Source organism: Oncorhynchus keta, chromosome 32 (assembly GCF_023373465.1).
Source record: "Oncorhynchus keta strain PuntledgeMale-10-30-2019 chromosome 32, Oket_V2, whole genome shotgun sequence".
Lineage (NCBI taxonomy): Eukaryota > Metazoa > Chordata > Actinopteri > Salmoniformes > Salmonidae > Oncorhynchus > Oncorhynchus keta.
The window spans coordinates 2,196,763-2,211,954 of record NC_068452.1 but is presented as its reverse complement, the minus strand read 5'-3'; the positions used below and the strand labels follow the sequence as shown (position 1 = coordinate 2,211,954).

Below are 15,192 nucleotides of genomic sequence, written 5' to 3'. Positions count from 1 at the left end.
GGGAGGATATGGCTCAGTTCCGAATAGCTAAGCTGAGGTTTGAAGAAAAGAAGCAAGTCATGTTTAGCATTCTGTGCATGCCACTCATCTCTGAATAATCAACAGTGAAAATAACGGACTCCTTTTGGTGTACTTTTACTTGGTTTTCTTCTTCTTAAAAAAAAAAACTTAATAGAAACAATTTGGAAATACCAGGTAAATAGATATTGAAACTGGATCGTAAAAAATAGCGTTGCTTTTGTGCATTGAAAGTACATGCAAGCAGTAAAACAGCCAATTCAACAAGTCCCAGATTATGATGAACACTTTATTGATGACATCAGAGCAGATGGGTCTGACATAAACGTTTGGCACTCAGAACAGAACAAGGTTTATTAACGCTGGGTGGTGAATGGTGACACAATGGCAGTATCACAATCTGATCCATGGTGAAAATACTGCCAGTTATTATGATGAATTAGGATGAATGCAAACTTGATATGAATCGCATTGCATTTTATTCACTATTTCAAAAATCCCCAAATAAATAATTTAAAAAATGTAATCCTCCAAGCTTTTCACCCCCCCCCCCAAAAATCAAATAAATAGCTTAAGAAATAAAGTAAGCTCATAATAAATAGGTCTTTAAATAAATACTAGAAAACACAAAGATACGGATACTTTAGGTAGTTAATGTTATGTTAAAATATTATGAGACAGGAATCCAACTTGTACACCTGCTAGTCTACTACATTCGAAATCATCTGAATTGAAATTACATCAATCCATTTGGTTCCACCTGAAAATATTCAGGTTCCTCGTACCCAATTGTACCAAAATCCTCATACACAAAATGTTCACAGCTGCTGGAAAATCTATTGAGAAAAAAAGGCATGATAAATATGTTTTTTACAATCATGTTTCTAAATTAATGTGGGCTCTGTGCTTCCTGAATAGAACAAAACATTTTATTTCCGAACTGTGTATGAAAAAGTCTAGTTCGATCTAAATGTAATAACGCTAAACCTTGTCAGACCACATTACTAACAATACTCTACATTCAGTTCAGAATAAAATAAAAACCTGAAAACATGTTAGTCTGATAAAGACAATCTAGTGAGCATTTCAGGGAATGTTATTATGTTCAGTTCTCCAATGCTTCCCACACGCACCTCTCTCTCTCTCTCACCTCTGTGTCTCTCTCTCTCTCACCTCTCTCTCTCTCTCTCTCTCTCTCTCTCTCTCTCTCTCTCTCTCTCTCTCTCTCTCTCTCTCTCTCTCTCTCTCTCTCTCTCTCTCTCTCTCTCTCTCTCTCTCTCTCTCTCACACCTCTCTCTCTCTCTCTCTCTCTCTCTCTCTCTCTCTCTCTCTCTCTCTCTCTCTCTCTCTCTCTCTCTCTCTCTCTCTCTCTCTCTCTCTCTCTCTCACACCTCTCTCTCTCTCTCTCGCTTGCACAGGCACGCACGCACATAACACAAGGCGGTGGTCCTCACTGATAACGTCATAGAGAGATTAACTTTACTGCAAATGAGTCACGTTCGCTGACACCTAAACAGACATTTGGAGCGTAACCCAGAATACCTCATAGTCAACTCCCCCAAGTAAACAACACTTTTTCCCCCATCTCTATCTCCATCCCCTCTTCCTAACTCTTCCTTTTGGAAATCCCATATTCCCTTCTACCTTTATCGCCCCCTTCCTAAACCCTTTCCCTCTGGAAATCTCTCCATCCCTCACTCCTTCCAACGACTCGCCTCCTCTTTGGCCCTCTCGGCTTGCTTCAGGGCGTTGATGACGGGGAACCATGGTGACGGGGGCAGCTCGGGGATGATGCCGCCGCCGGCGGTCCTCTTGGCCTGGTTGAGGTGACCCAGGGCGGTGTAGAGACTGCTGGAGCGGGGGGACACGCCTGGGTCCTCCTGCTGCTGCTGCTCTGAGTAGTACCAGGGCTCCAGCACCGCTCCTGGGGTGCAGTGCTTGTGCTGCATGGGGAAGAGGAGAGAGGACGGTTGGTGTCAATTTTATTATTTACTTCAGGATGTGAACAAAATATCAGTTTTAAATCACTTCCTGAATTGAGTGAATGGAAAGTGACCCCCGACCCTGTAAGAGACAGGAGCCGGGAGGCAGAAGCGTCAGTGAAGAGGGTGTGCAAAGTGATGACATATGATAGTGTTGCCTCTATTTACGGTTAGGGACAGCAGGGATTCTGGTCATCATAATGGGTTGTGGTAGGACTCGGCAAATGATGAGGGCAAGTCACATGTTACTACCTTACCCTTCACTGAAACGACTTATTACGAGTGAGTCATACAACGTCTTATTCCACAGCGTGGGCGAGCATGAGTAAGGTTCTTTCAGGGAAATCATTTTTCATATTCAAACTTAGATGTGCCAGCTCCGTCTCATTAGATATGACACCTGAGATGCCATCCTTAGATAAATGAACGCGTAAAGCTGTCGAAGGGAAAGAAAGGTACTCCACCAATTTGCCAAGCTCTGACAGGAGAAGCTTCAAGTGAGTCTTCCTTAAGAGCATTTTTCCATTGAGTAGCATCGGTCTACTGAACAAACCCCTGAGGGAAATCCAAGGCTTCTTGACAGACTACCTGACCTTCCATCAGTATTGGGAGAAATGACCTCTCACAACAACCCTGGCTGCCTGCGCTCTGCTAAACGGAAGACAACCCCACGACACCCTCCGTTTGACTCTCCTTCTTCCTGCCCCTTTTCATGTCTCCAACAACACATTAGCTGTGGAAAAACGCTGCGAGCTACACTGTACCCGTCTACATCAAAAGCCTCTGCCGGGAAGACCCCGTCGCCCATCTCCCTCCTCTCGTCTTCAGCCTTTAATCACAGTTTAGTCACGCTCGGCCTTAATGAAAGGCCCCTCTCTGATTCACGGGCGTCCCAATCTACTGCCTGACCAAAAAGCCTTGCCTGCCTCTCGCTCTTTAAAAGACAGGGGGCCTTTATAGAGAGTAACAGGCGTGGAGCGTTGCCTGAGCACACGATGCCTGGGAGGTGTCCTAAGGAGATAATGACTTTATGTTCCCAGAGTGAAGAGAACACAGACAGAGTGGGAGAGAATCCCTTAGAAGTCTCTGGTGGGAAAATATGTTGTCAACAGAATACAATATGAGTACTAGATGAGGTGTACAGTAAGTATTGACTATAGCAGAGGGTGTATTAGTAAGTCATTGGGACTGGATGATAATTATGTTTGTGAAGGCGATTATAAGAACTTACATAATAGTCCTCTGTTGGTCTCTGTGGGAGAACGCTTGAGAAACAACCTTTGCTTCTTGTCTGTGGTTTTAATGAATGTAACCCCGAGTGGCGCAGCGGTCTAAGGCACTGCATCTCAGTGCTTGAGGCGTCACGACAGACACCCTGGTTCGATGCCAGGCTGTATCACAACCGCCCGTGATTGGGAGTACAATAGGGCGGCGCACAATTGGCGCAGAGTCGTCCGGGTTTAGCCGGTGCAGGCCGTCATTGTAAATAAGAATTTGTTCTTAACTGACTTGTCTAGTTAAATAAAGGTTAAATTAAAATAAAAACCTCTCGGACTGTCTGACTGGGATAGGAGGCAGTGTGTGTTTATGTGTGTATGTGATGATGATGATGCTTTCAGTAGTCTACCTTACCATCGGGACATAAGCTGTTCGGATAGAAGGTGTGTGTGTGTGTGTTAGTGATGCCTACCTTGAGAATGAAGCCCTCTGGGCAGGTAAGTTGATTGTACCACAGAGCCTTGTACATGACCAGCAGGAGAAGACAAGCCAGGAACCCAAGGGTGATGAGGATCAAACCTGTGAGCTGGAACACACACACACACACACACGACCATGAATATCACCATTCCCAGTAGTACTTCAGTAAACATACTACTAGCCCTTAGATAAGACTTTACCTTGACCTTCTCTGATACCTCGTCGTACAGTTTTATATTCAGCTTCTTGATTCCCGGCACGTACAACTTCTTCTTTTTCTTCTGCTGCAGCTGATACTCTGTTGTGGTCTTCACGATTACCTGAGGATGAACAGCAGCATAGCACAGCAGAGCACTCTGAGTCAGATCGCTGGGTTGGAACCGGGCTGCTGCCTTAAATAGAACTGTAAAGGGGGGTGTGTGTGTGTGTGTGTGTGTGTGTGTGTGTGTGTGTGTGTGTGTGTGTGTGTGTGTGTGTGTGTGTGTGTGTGTGTGTTGCGTGCGTGCGTGCGTGCGTGTGATCTACTATGTAATCTAAGAGGCTCTGAGATAGTGTGGAGTGATGCCACAGCACTCTGAATCATTAGGATAACAAGGAAGCTGGGTCAAGGCACAGTACAGGGACCAATGACAGGCTCAGAAATGATGTAGGCTTGAAGTGTGTCTAGACATGCAGTGTAATGTAATATACAGACAGGATGTACTGAACATGTTTAATAATTGCTGGGTGCACACACGCACACACACACACGCATGCGCACACATGCACACACACACACGCAAGAGCACGCACACACACACACACACACACACACACACACACACACACACACACACACACACACACACACACACACACACACACACACACACACACACACACACACACACACACACACACACACACACACACACACACACACACACACACACACGCACACACACACACACGCACGCACACACACACACGCACGAGCACGCACACACTCACATTGTTACCTTGTCTAAGTATGGCTGTTGCAGCTGGTTCACCTCCAGAGGGGTGATGAGGGGGATGTTATCAAAGCCATCGTCCATAGACTGTTCTTTATCCAGCTTATCAGCCAGGTTACTGCCCAGCTTCACCATGTCTGCCTGCCTGACCAATCTGAATGGGGAAAGAAGCAGTGTAGAGGATCAGATGCTGGGTAACACAGCTCTGTTGGGTTCAAACTACTTCTCAATGACTGTCTGTCTGGACGAATTTGGATCGCAATACAAACAGTGCTGAACGATTAGATGCTGGGTAACGCAACTCAGTTTGGCTTTACTGTGTAGAGGGTAGGATACTTGGTAATGCAGCTTGGTTTTATTCCACTTCGTTGCTCCTTGTTTCCTTGTGTGGCTGAAATTGATGATGATGTTAAAACGATGGTGGTGGTGATGATGATGGTGAGAACTGTATTTAAATGGATGCCATGATATGCCTCTGACTGTCTTTGACTGTCTTCGCCCTGCACTATCTAGGAGGTTTGTGTCAAACTAGGTGTCATCGTCATTATGTCTATTCCCACAAGTAGGCCTACAGTATCTCTTTCATTCGTTTATTATGTTTATTCGTTTATTATGTCCATACTGGCTGTAATTCCAAGGTGAGTCATGTTGCGTGGGCTACACACAGGAACACACGCTGTGTGTTTGTTTCATATCCTATGTGTGTGTTGGTCTAACTGTGCTGTTCCCCCTCTTCCTCGATCAGCGCATCATCTGAATGTGGAACACAAGGTGAGAAGCCACTGAGCTCGTTGACGCCGTGTGAAATGCAGCACCACCTTCTCCGTAGCTCGCCATCCTGTACCGCTGTGAGAATGACTCATAATGAGGATGCTAACAAGGGGGCAAAGATCAGTTCCTCGCAGGTTCAATCATACAGACAGGTATAGGCAGGAACACAGACGAGCACGAAAACATACACACAAACACACTCTCTCTCTCTCTCTCTAGCTATCTCTCTCTGTCGCATGCACGCTAAACATATATTATTATTATATATTATTATTATTATTATTATATGCACACACACACACACACACACACACACACACACACACACACGCACACACACACACACACACACACACACACACACACACACACACACACACACACACACACACACACACACACACACACACACACACACTTCCTCTAGGCTCCATTAGCCTAGCTATTGTTGCACTGTGGAGTGAGTGGGTGGCTATAATGGCTAATGTGGTTGTCTGTACAGAACTACAGCCCACCATCTTCAGACTGTAGATTGCAGCCTACTGTAGGAGGGAGGTGTGGGTGCCATGGTGATTCAGATGACTGATTGATGCTATATCAATGCAGAAAGAGCTGAGAGCCAGCTGTCAAATCTGTTCCTCCATAAGCGAAGGAATGAAACAAGGTTTGGATGAATGTGGATGGCATTATAACCATAAAAACAGTATAGTTTCCTTAATCTTTTCTATTTATATTTTTGGTCAATATTCTCTGAATATTTTGATTGGGAAGTACAATAAGGTGATGTGTATTAATGCTTTATAAGTGCTAGAACCACATAATACAACATAAAACATAGTCTTACAAATAAAAAAAATGAATGATTCTATAAACTATTAGTATCTAGGCCTGTTAACTTTTTTCTTCATGGTTCACTAATCAGGCATCTGATCTCAACTTGCTGCATTGAAAAGAGCGTGTTTGCTGCAACAGAGATTCTACTGATCAGCACAGCTAACGGCCAGTTAGCAAACATCCCGAAAACAAACAAGACAGAGAAATGGCATGAACATGACTGCTGAAACTCATGTCACATCACACGTCATGTGGTAACATACGTTTCGGTAAGCACCATACATAACCTATAACCTCATGTCATGGCACAGATTGCTCGAGATGCTCTTTGCATAGGCTACAAGGGCAATGGATTGACATTCAAGAATTCAAGAAAAAATTGACATTCAATAATTCGTTATAAAAGCTAATTTGAACACCGATATAATTGTCGGAAATGACAATGTCATCTTTGAAATTGTTTAGACCGTTCGCGCATTGGATTAATATCGAGGGGGCTCTCAACCGTATCAATATGCTTGAAATATACAGCCATTATTGATACTCAAATAGACACAAAGACATAAGCAACCAATGTCGTTTTCACATCAGGCAATGTTTTGTTGTTGTTTGTGACAATCGAATCATGTCATTTGCAATGTAGACTATAGGACACCGTAGGCTACGGGTTTATTCACGTAAGCGCAAGCAGAAATAAAGCCTGATCAATAAAATTGCCCACACAAACGATGACAATACATTCCACATAGGTTATAACAAAGGGAGAAAAATGACTTACTGCGTGCGAGGATGACGATCGGTAGGGTTGCGTCGCGGATGTTTACGGGTAAAGCAGAGAATGGTGAATACCGTTCGGTTACCGTGGTGATGTCTGATTCACGGCAGGATTGCGCATGTAATTCGGTACTGGTTGCATCCTCCAGAGGAAATTGGAGCCTCGATGATGCGCCTCATATTAAATGTGTCTGGGAGATGTTGGGAATAACAAAGCAAAGGGACTGAATATTTTACACGTGAACTCTGATATGTTACTGTAAAGGTCAGGCAGTAGTGTCCCCGCATAGCCTTGTCTATATGCCTACTGTATGCCACACACAGTCAGATCAACAGTTTTACACATGTTGACGAAGTTTATTTACTTCTCACCTGGGAAAAAAATGTATTAGCCTACTATATTGAATTCCACAAAATGTTCTGTGTACATTTAATAACTACAAATGATTGTATATATTGACTTTGAGACCGAATTGGTGTGGTATACCCTAAATCAGTTTGTGATATTCATATAGATTTGTCATGCAATATTTGTTGAAAACCAATTACTAGGCCTACAGATTAAATAAATCCATTCATCTGTATCAAAACTTGCTCATATTTAAATGACATAGTCCCTAGTTCCTCAAAGACTGACATAAATGAAAGTGACTTGTTGTGAACCACAATGGCCACAATGTGACATGCCGCAGCTGCTGCAGCTGATGGGGCCTGTCTATGGGATGGCTCTGGGATTCATCAGTGCCTCTAATTATGCCTTTCAATAGAGGTGAAGAGGTGATGCAGAAGCCAAACAAGTGAAAAAGGAAAACACACGCATGTGTATGTGTGTGTGTGTGTGTGTGTGTGTGTGTGTGTGTGTGAATCTGTGTGTGTGTGTGTGTGTGTGTGTGTGTGTGTGTGTGTAAGAGTGTGTGTGTGTGTGTGTGTGTGTGTGTATCAGAGTGTGTGTGTGTGTGTGTGAGAGAGAGTGTCTGTTGTGTGTTGTGTGCGTGAAAGAGTGTCTGTTGTGTGTTTGTGCGTGTGAGAGAGAGTATATGCTGCGTGTGTGTTTGTAAGATAGAGTGAGAGAGAATATGTGTGTATCAGAGTGCGTGTGTGTGTGAGAGAGAGTGTCTGTTGTGTTTGTGTGTAAGAAAGAGAGTGAGGGAGAATGAGTGTGTGTATCAGAAATAGTGTGAGTTTTATGCGTGTGTGAGAGAGAAAATGTGTGTGTGTGTGAGCGAGAGTGTGTCTCTCAGAGGTTAAGTGAGCAAAGGAGAAACAGACAGAGAGCGAGAGAAAGAAAGAGGGGACGAAAGAAAGACTGATGGCCTACAAAAAGAGTAGGATGCAGGAGCCAGGCCTGTCTGCCCGGTTAAAAAATCCTATTCTCTCCCCGAGGACCCCTGCTACTCCAGTCTTTGGTTATGCCTGATTCTATGAATTCATCATGCCTTTAGTACACTGTGAGGGACTGTGAGGGACTGCCCGACCAAAATATACCATTCGCCCCCTTTGGAGCCTTTTGTCCCCCCCTGCATACCCTTCAATTGGGCCTACATTTATTATTTTGACCTTTGCTTTGCGGGGGTGGGACTTCAAAGCAGACCCTCTATTTCTTCCTCTTTAGGGGGAGGGTCGTGTCATCCTCACAGTGTGAGAGGCAGACTGTTCTGTTCTGTCTCCTCGGGTTTTGTTGTTCGCTGGGAGATGGAGAGAGAGAGAGACCCTGGGAGAACATAATGAAAATGAGAATCAATTAGGTTATGGTCTTTAGAGTTAGAAGGGAGAGGGGAGAGTGCGTGTGTGTGTTTGTGTGAGAGAGAACGCAAGAGTGAATGAGATTCAGTTTGTGTGTGTGTATAGAAGGGTGTTCTGCGTTAAGAACTGCACATGAAGTACAGACGGAGAGTGTCATCAGTGAAGTACTGGTGGGAAAATATAGCATCGAAGTGGAGTGGTGAATTCTATACATTCTATGGAGGTTTACATTGTATCAATAGAATACATCATGTCTTTAGCATTGCAATAAGAAACATGACAAATGTAAGAGATTAATCTATTAGATGTGAGATTATTCTATTAGAATAACATATGCATTAATGAAGCCTTTATAAAAGTGATACAACATAAAATGGCCGATGACTCCGTAAGCTTGTGTATATCCGGTTATATCGTTTTTCTAATACATTCAAAAATGTAACCGGATTAGTGTTACCTGTTAAGTGATTAGTGTTAGTGATTATTCAACGGTCACGTCACATAATTTGATTTGTGTAACGTATTTAGCATTCTTAGACATGCAGTGTTTATGTTGAATCAAGTCATGCTTTCTGATGGATAGGTGTTGTGTACTGACTTGTATCACGGGTGACCGACCAGCCTGGCTTTCTTCTTGGTTGTGGTAACCGAATGGTCCGAAATCACTGTTTAATGCGAAATTAATAACAACACTGCCACCTAGTGACGAATCCGTTCAAATCCCTCTAATACTATTACAGAACTGCACCAGTTACTGTTCCTAGTATAGCGTACCATTATTACAAGGTGTATAGTTCACTAAGCAATTTGAACCTGCTAGGTAAGAATGCACTTATGTGAATGCGGTCTGTTTTATGAACTCTAAGAGCTTTCCTGATGTTTGTTATTTACCAACCAAGTCTTGGAAACACTGTTGCTGTATTTTCATGTAAATTCACTTCGCTTCAGCATGGGAATATAAATTACATTGCAAAAATGGCAATTAAAACGCCCCTTTCTAATCTTGCACTGGAATCTCAATTCGTGTCCCGATTTGACTGCATTGAAATGACCATGAAACATGACTAACTCTCGAACTTATCTACACTCTCTACGCACAATTCACAGTGTTATTATCCTGGTTACCAACAGATGGCAGCACAGTGACAGTCAATAGAGCCACGCTTCAGCTCAGTTCTGCATGTTCACCAACTTGGTTAGAAATAAGGCATAACATGGTGATGAACTATTCAATAGATCATGATGATAAGGTCAAACAGATGTTATGCCCTGTATGAGCCGGTTTATTAGGAAGCCTAACTGGTCTCAGATCTGTGTGTGTCTGATTCACCTGCCACCTGACTATAGATAGGCCTTCAACATGACTCTGTTTAATCACGGACACAGCATGATGACTTGGCTGGCATCAGTACATACTGTCTAGTACAGGGACCAGGTTTATAGGATTAGGCTTCTTACCAGCGACTGTTTCTCTCGACTACAAGCGGAAGTCAGGAGGAACTCTGAGCACCACCCTCCCTCTGGGCTATTACATCATTTCACTTTAGACTGTGTTATCCTGCCTGGCTATTACCCGTGTGACCAACACCTAGCCTGTTATCCTATTATTAGCCATCAGGAGTCACTCTTCCTGACCTGGCCTTAATCCACATGTCTGTATCTGGCCCTGGTGATGAGGAAATGGGCCTTTAAAATAGGACCACATTAGGATGCTATTGCTGGTACACATGTTAAGTATAACCTTGCTTAGAGAGGGGTTACCAACGTGTCACCGTCACCCTATGCCGCAAGGAGATTGATTGGATAACATAAACAGGACATCTAATGTAACTAGCTAGGCTACTGTAAACAAGAATAAGTAGCATGGTCATTTAGCATCTGTCACGTACCTGAAATTATTGCATTTTGCTAGACTGGTTTATTAATTCATTTTTGGGTTTAAAATACTTTTGATTCGAGAGGATAGCACATTATATGATTAATAAAAACACTTGTGGTCCTTGACTTCAGGGCAGCATGTTACAATTGATCTCTGAGGTTAGAGTGTGTTCAATGGGACAGATTCATTTGATGTATTTAGATTAAGGCCACAGCCTGTATTTTAATTCATTAATCTGTCTAGATCACAAGGAGCCCATCAGCACTGTTAGTCAGTAAGGGAGCTGTCGTAAGGTGTTACAATGGAGGTGTTGAAGGATTTGCAATTAAAGGGCAATTGAAGGGTGTACTGTAACACTGCAGATAAGAATGGGAGAAACTCTCCAAATACAGGTGTGCCAAGCTTGCAGCGTCATACCCAAGAAGACTCAAGGATGTAATCGCTGCTAAAGGTGCTTCAACAAAGTACTGAGAAAAGTGTCTGAATACTTATGTAAATGTGATATTTCCATTTTTTTATATACATTTGCAAAAATGTCTAAAAACCTATTTTAGTTTTGTCATCATGGGGTATTGTGTGTTGATTGATGAGGAGAAAAATCTATTTAATACATTTTCGAATAAGGCTGTAACGCAATAAAATGTGGAAAAAGTCAAGAGGTCTGAATACTTTCCGAATGCACTGTTTATATTGACTATATGACCACATGACCTGACCAGGGAAAACAAAATGTTTTTTAAAAATGTTTTGAGAACAGAAGTGAACATTTAGCCTATTCTGGTAACATTCATTTTTAAGTTGTAGGGAGGTTCTGAGAACATTTTACTACAGTTCCCTGAACGTTTTCCTGGGAGGTTTTATTAACGTTCTGAGAACATGTTTCTATAAGACTGCTAGCTTAGGTTAACTGTTTTGAACTCTAAGCACATATATGACACATGGAAATGAATTTGCTTAGGCATTAATCATGCAATGTATTGTGGCACAGCATCAGTGAGATTCTAACCTATTACAGTATCTTCTGTTCTCTATCCATGGAATTAGTCCACTGCACCACCAGGATGGAGCTAGCATGCCATGTTTAAAAAAAAACATATACGAAGCATTTTAGTATATTCAAATAGACCCCATTTCAAAGGGAAGCAGAATTCATTAAGATCAGGTGTGGCCAATTAACAAGATAGAGGATAGAGTGAGTTTTGTTGATGCTGAGAACGGAATGTATTTGTTTTTAAATAACATTCTTACTAATGTTTTCATGTGGTTTTTATGGAAAGTTTTCTTAATGTTCTCGGAACAATTTGATAACATGACTTTAAATAGAACGACGAGGAAACATGTAGGAAACTTTATGCTGAATTACTGAAATTCCCACAGAAGAACGTTGTTTCTTAATGTTCTCTGGACTATTTGAAAAAATGCAATAAAATAATTCCATTCCCCAACCCCAAGATTGTCACACCCCAAGCCCCCGTGCCCCATCTCCCAATAATGCACCAACAACCAACAAAATGAACAAAAGAGAAAGACAAAGGAAAACAGGAATCTACAATGCAAAACACAAAAGACATCAAGGACAACAAAAATCATAACAGCAAGGCCAAATGAAAATATGCGTTGAGTGCATGTATGGCACTATTTACATGTGTGTATGTGTGTCTGTGTCTGTGTATGTGCCCATGTGTGTGTTTGAATGAAATTGTGTGTATATGCATGTGTACAAACACCTGGGTGGCATCAGCCTCAGGCAAACAGGATTAGCTGCCCGCACCCGCACAGGCCGTCTAGCATCACTACTCTGGACGGTTCTGACTTAGAATATGTGGACAACCACAAATACCTAGGTGTCTGGAAAGACTGTAAACTCTCCTTCCAGACTCACATTAAGCATCTCTAATCCAAAATTAAATCCAGAATCGGCTTCCTATTTCGCAACAAAGCATCCTTCACTCATGCTGCCAAACATACCCTCGTAAAACTGACTATCCTACCGATCCTTGACTTCGGCGATGTCATTTACAAAATAACCTCCAACACTCTACTCAGAAAATTGGATGTAGTCTATCACAGTGCCATCCGTTTTGTCACCAAAGCCCCATATACAGTGGGGCAAAAAAGTATTTAGTCAGCCACCAATTGTGCAAGTTCTCCCACTTAAAAAGATGAGAGAGGCCTGTAATTTTCATCATAGGTACACTTCAACTATGACAGACAAAATGAGAAAAAAAATCCAGAAAATCACATTGTAGGATTTTTAATGAATTTATTTGCAAATTATGGTGGAAAATAAGTATTTGGTCAATAACAAAAGTTTATCTCAATACTTTGTTATATACCTTTTGTTGGCAATGACAGAGGTCAAAAGTTTTCTGTAAGTCTTCACAAGGTTTTCACACACTGTTGCTGGTATTTTGGCCCATTCCTTCATGCAGATCCCCTCAAGAGCAGTGATGTTTTGGGGCTGTTGCTGGGCAACACAGACTTTCAACTCCCTCCAAAGATGTTCTATGGGATTGAGATCTGGAGACTGGCTAGGCCACTCCAGGACCTTGAAATGCTTCTTACGAAGCCACTCCTTCTTTGCTCGGGCAGTGTGTTTGGGATCATTGTCATGCTGAAAGACCCAGCCACGTTTCATCTTCAATGCCCTTGCTGATGGAAGGAGGTTTTCACTCAAAATCTCACGATACATGGCCCCATTCATTCTTTCCTTTACACGGATCAGTCGTTCTCGTCCCTTTGCAGAAAAACAGTCCCAAAGCATGATGTTTCCACCCCCATGCTTCACAGTAGGTATGGTGTTCTTTGGATGTACCTCAGCATTCATTGTCCTCAAAACACGACGAGTTGAGTTTTTACCAAAAAGTTATATTTTGGTTTCATCTTACCATATGACATTCTCCCAATCTTCTTCTGGATCATCTCTAGCAAACTTCAGACGGGCCTGGACATGTACTGGCTTAAGCAGGGGACACATCTGGCACTGCAGGATTTGATTCCCTGGCGGCGTAGTGTGTTACTGATGGTCGGCTTTGTTACTTTGGTCCCAGCTCTCTGCAGGTCATTCACTAGGTCCCCCCGTGTGGTTCTGGGATTTTTGCTCACCATTCTTGTGATCATTTTGACCCCACGGGGTGAGATCTTGCGTGGAGCCCCAGATCGAGGGAGATTATCAGTGGTCTTGTATGTCTTCCATTTCCTAATAATTGCTCCCACAGTTGATTTCTTCAAACCAAGCTGCTTACCTATTGCAGATTCAGTCTTCCCAGCCTGGTGCAGGTCTACAATTTTGTTTCTGGTGTCCTTTGACAGCTCTTTGGTCTTGGCCATAGTGCAGTTTGGAGTGTGACTGTTTGAGGTTGTGGACAGGTGTCTTTTATACTGATAACAAGTTCAAACAGGTGCAATTAATACAGGTAACGAGTGGAGGACAGAGGAGCCTCTTAAACAAGAAGTTACAGGTCTGTGAGAGCCAGAAGTCTTGCTTGTTTGTAGGTGACCAAATACTTATTTTCCACCATAATTTGCAAATAAATTCCTTAAAAATCCTACAATGTGATTTTCTGGATATTTTTCCCTCATTTTGTCTGTCATAGTTGAAGTGTACCTATGATGAAAATTACAGGCCTCTCATCTTTTTAAGTGGGAGAACTTGCACAATTGGTGGCTGACTAAATACTTTTTTGCCCCACTGTACTACCCATCACTGCGACCTGTATGCTCTTGTAGGCTGGCGCTCGCTTCATATTCGTCGCCAAACCCACTGGCTCCAGGTCATCTATAAGTCCTTGCTAGGTAAAGCCCCACCTTATCTCAGCTCACTGGTCAGCAGAGCAGCACCCACCCGTAGCACGCACTCTAGCAGGTATATTTCACTGGTCATCCCCAATGCCAACTCCTCCTTCGGCTACCTTTCCTTTCAATTCTCTGCTGCCAATGACTGGAACGAATTGCAAAAATCACTTAGCTGGAGTCTAATAGCTGGAGTCTAATATCTCCCTCACTAACTTTAAGCATCAGATGTCAGAGCGGTTGAAGAGCATGCATTTAGTTTTACTAGCGTTTAAGAGCATTTGGCGTTTAAGAGCCCATCTATAAATAGCCCACCCAACTACCTCATCCCCATATTGTTTTTTCTTGTTGCACTTTGCAGTCCAGTATTTCTACTTGCACATTCATCTTCTGCACATCTATTACTCCAGTGTTTATTTGCTAAATAGTAATTATTTTGCCACTATGGCCTATTTATTGCCTTACCTCCCCAATGTTACTACATTTGCACACACTGTATATAGACTTTTCTATTGTGTTATTGACTGTACATTTGTTTATGCCATGTGTAACTCTGTGTTGTTTGTGTCGCACTGCTTTGCCTTATCTTGACCAGTTCGCAAGTTGTAAATGAGGACTTGTTCACAACTGGTCTACCTGGTTAAATAAAGGTGTGACGTTCGTCGTTGGAATGAGGTGAAGACCAAAGCACAGCATGGTAAGTGTTCAT

The 15,192-nt window shown here is 42.6% G+C and overlaps 1 protein-coding gene across 2 annotated transcripts; it reads right to left on the bottom strand.

Annotated features, from left to right (window-relative positions):
• Positions 1–277: 277 nt before the first annotated feature.
• Positions 278–7,256, bottom strand: LOC118389317 (neuronal vesicle trafficking-associated protein 1). Of its 2 annotated transcripts, XR_008088258.1 has the most exons (6): positions 7,074–7,256; positions 4,697–4,844; positions 3,899–4,018; positions 3,691–3,804; positions 1,410–1,961; positions 278–1,314 (listed from the first exon to the last, which is right to left on the bottom strand). XR_008088258.1 is itself a non-coding variant. In XM_035779241.2 (5 exons), exons 2-5 carry the CDS (start codon positions 4,823–4,825, stop codon positions 1,713–1,715), a joined length of 612 nt encoding a protein of 203 aa, XP_035635134.2. In that variant the 5' UTR covers positions 4,826–4,844; positions 7,074–7,256; the 3' UTR covers positions 278–1,712. The 2 variants fall into 2 exon arrangements, 1 of the variants encoding a protein (XP_035635134.2); XM_035779241.2 differs by having other exon boundaries at positions 278–1,961.
• Positions 7,257–15,192: the final 7,936 nt, after the last annotated feature.

Excerpts from the sequence above, each read along its gene's own strand:
- LOC118389317 (XM_035779241.2), bottom strand. The coding sequence starts at position 4,825 with ATGGTGAAGCTGGGCAGTAACCTGGCTGATAAGCTGGATAAAGAACAG. Across the intron at positions 4,019-4,696 it reads AACAGCCATACTTAGACAAG|GTAATCGTGAAGACCACAAC; the intron begins GTAACAATGTGA and ends GTTCATCCTCAG. Across the intron at positions 1,962-3,690 it reads CAGAGGGCTTCATTCTCAAG|CACAAGCACTGCACCCCAGG; the intron begins GTAGGCATCACT and ends TTCCCCATGCAG.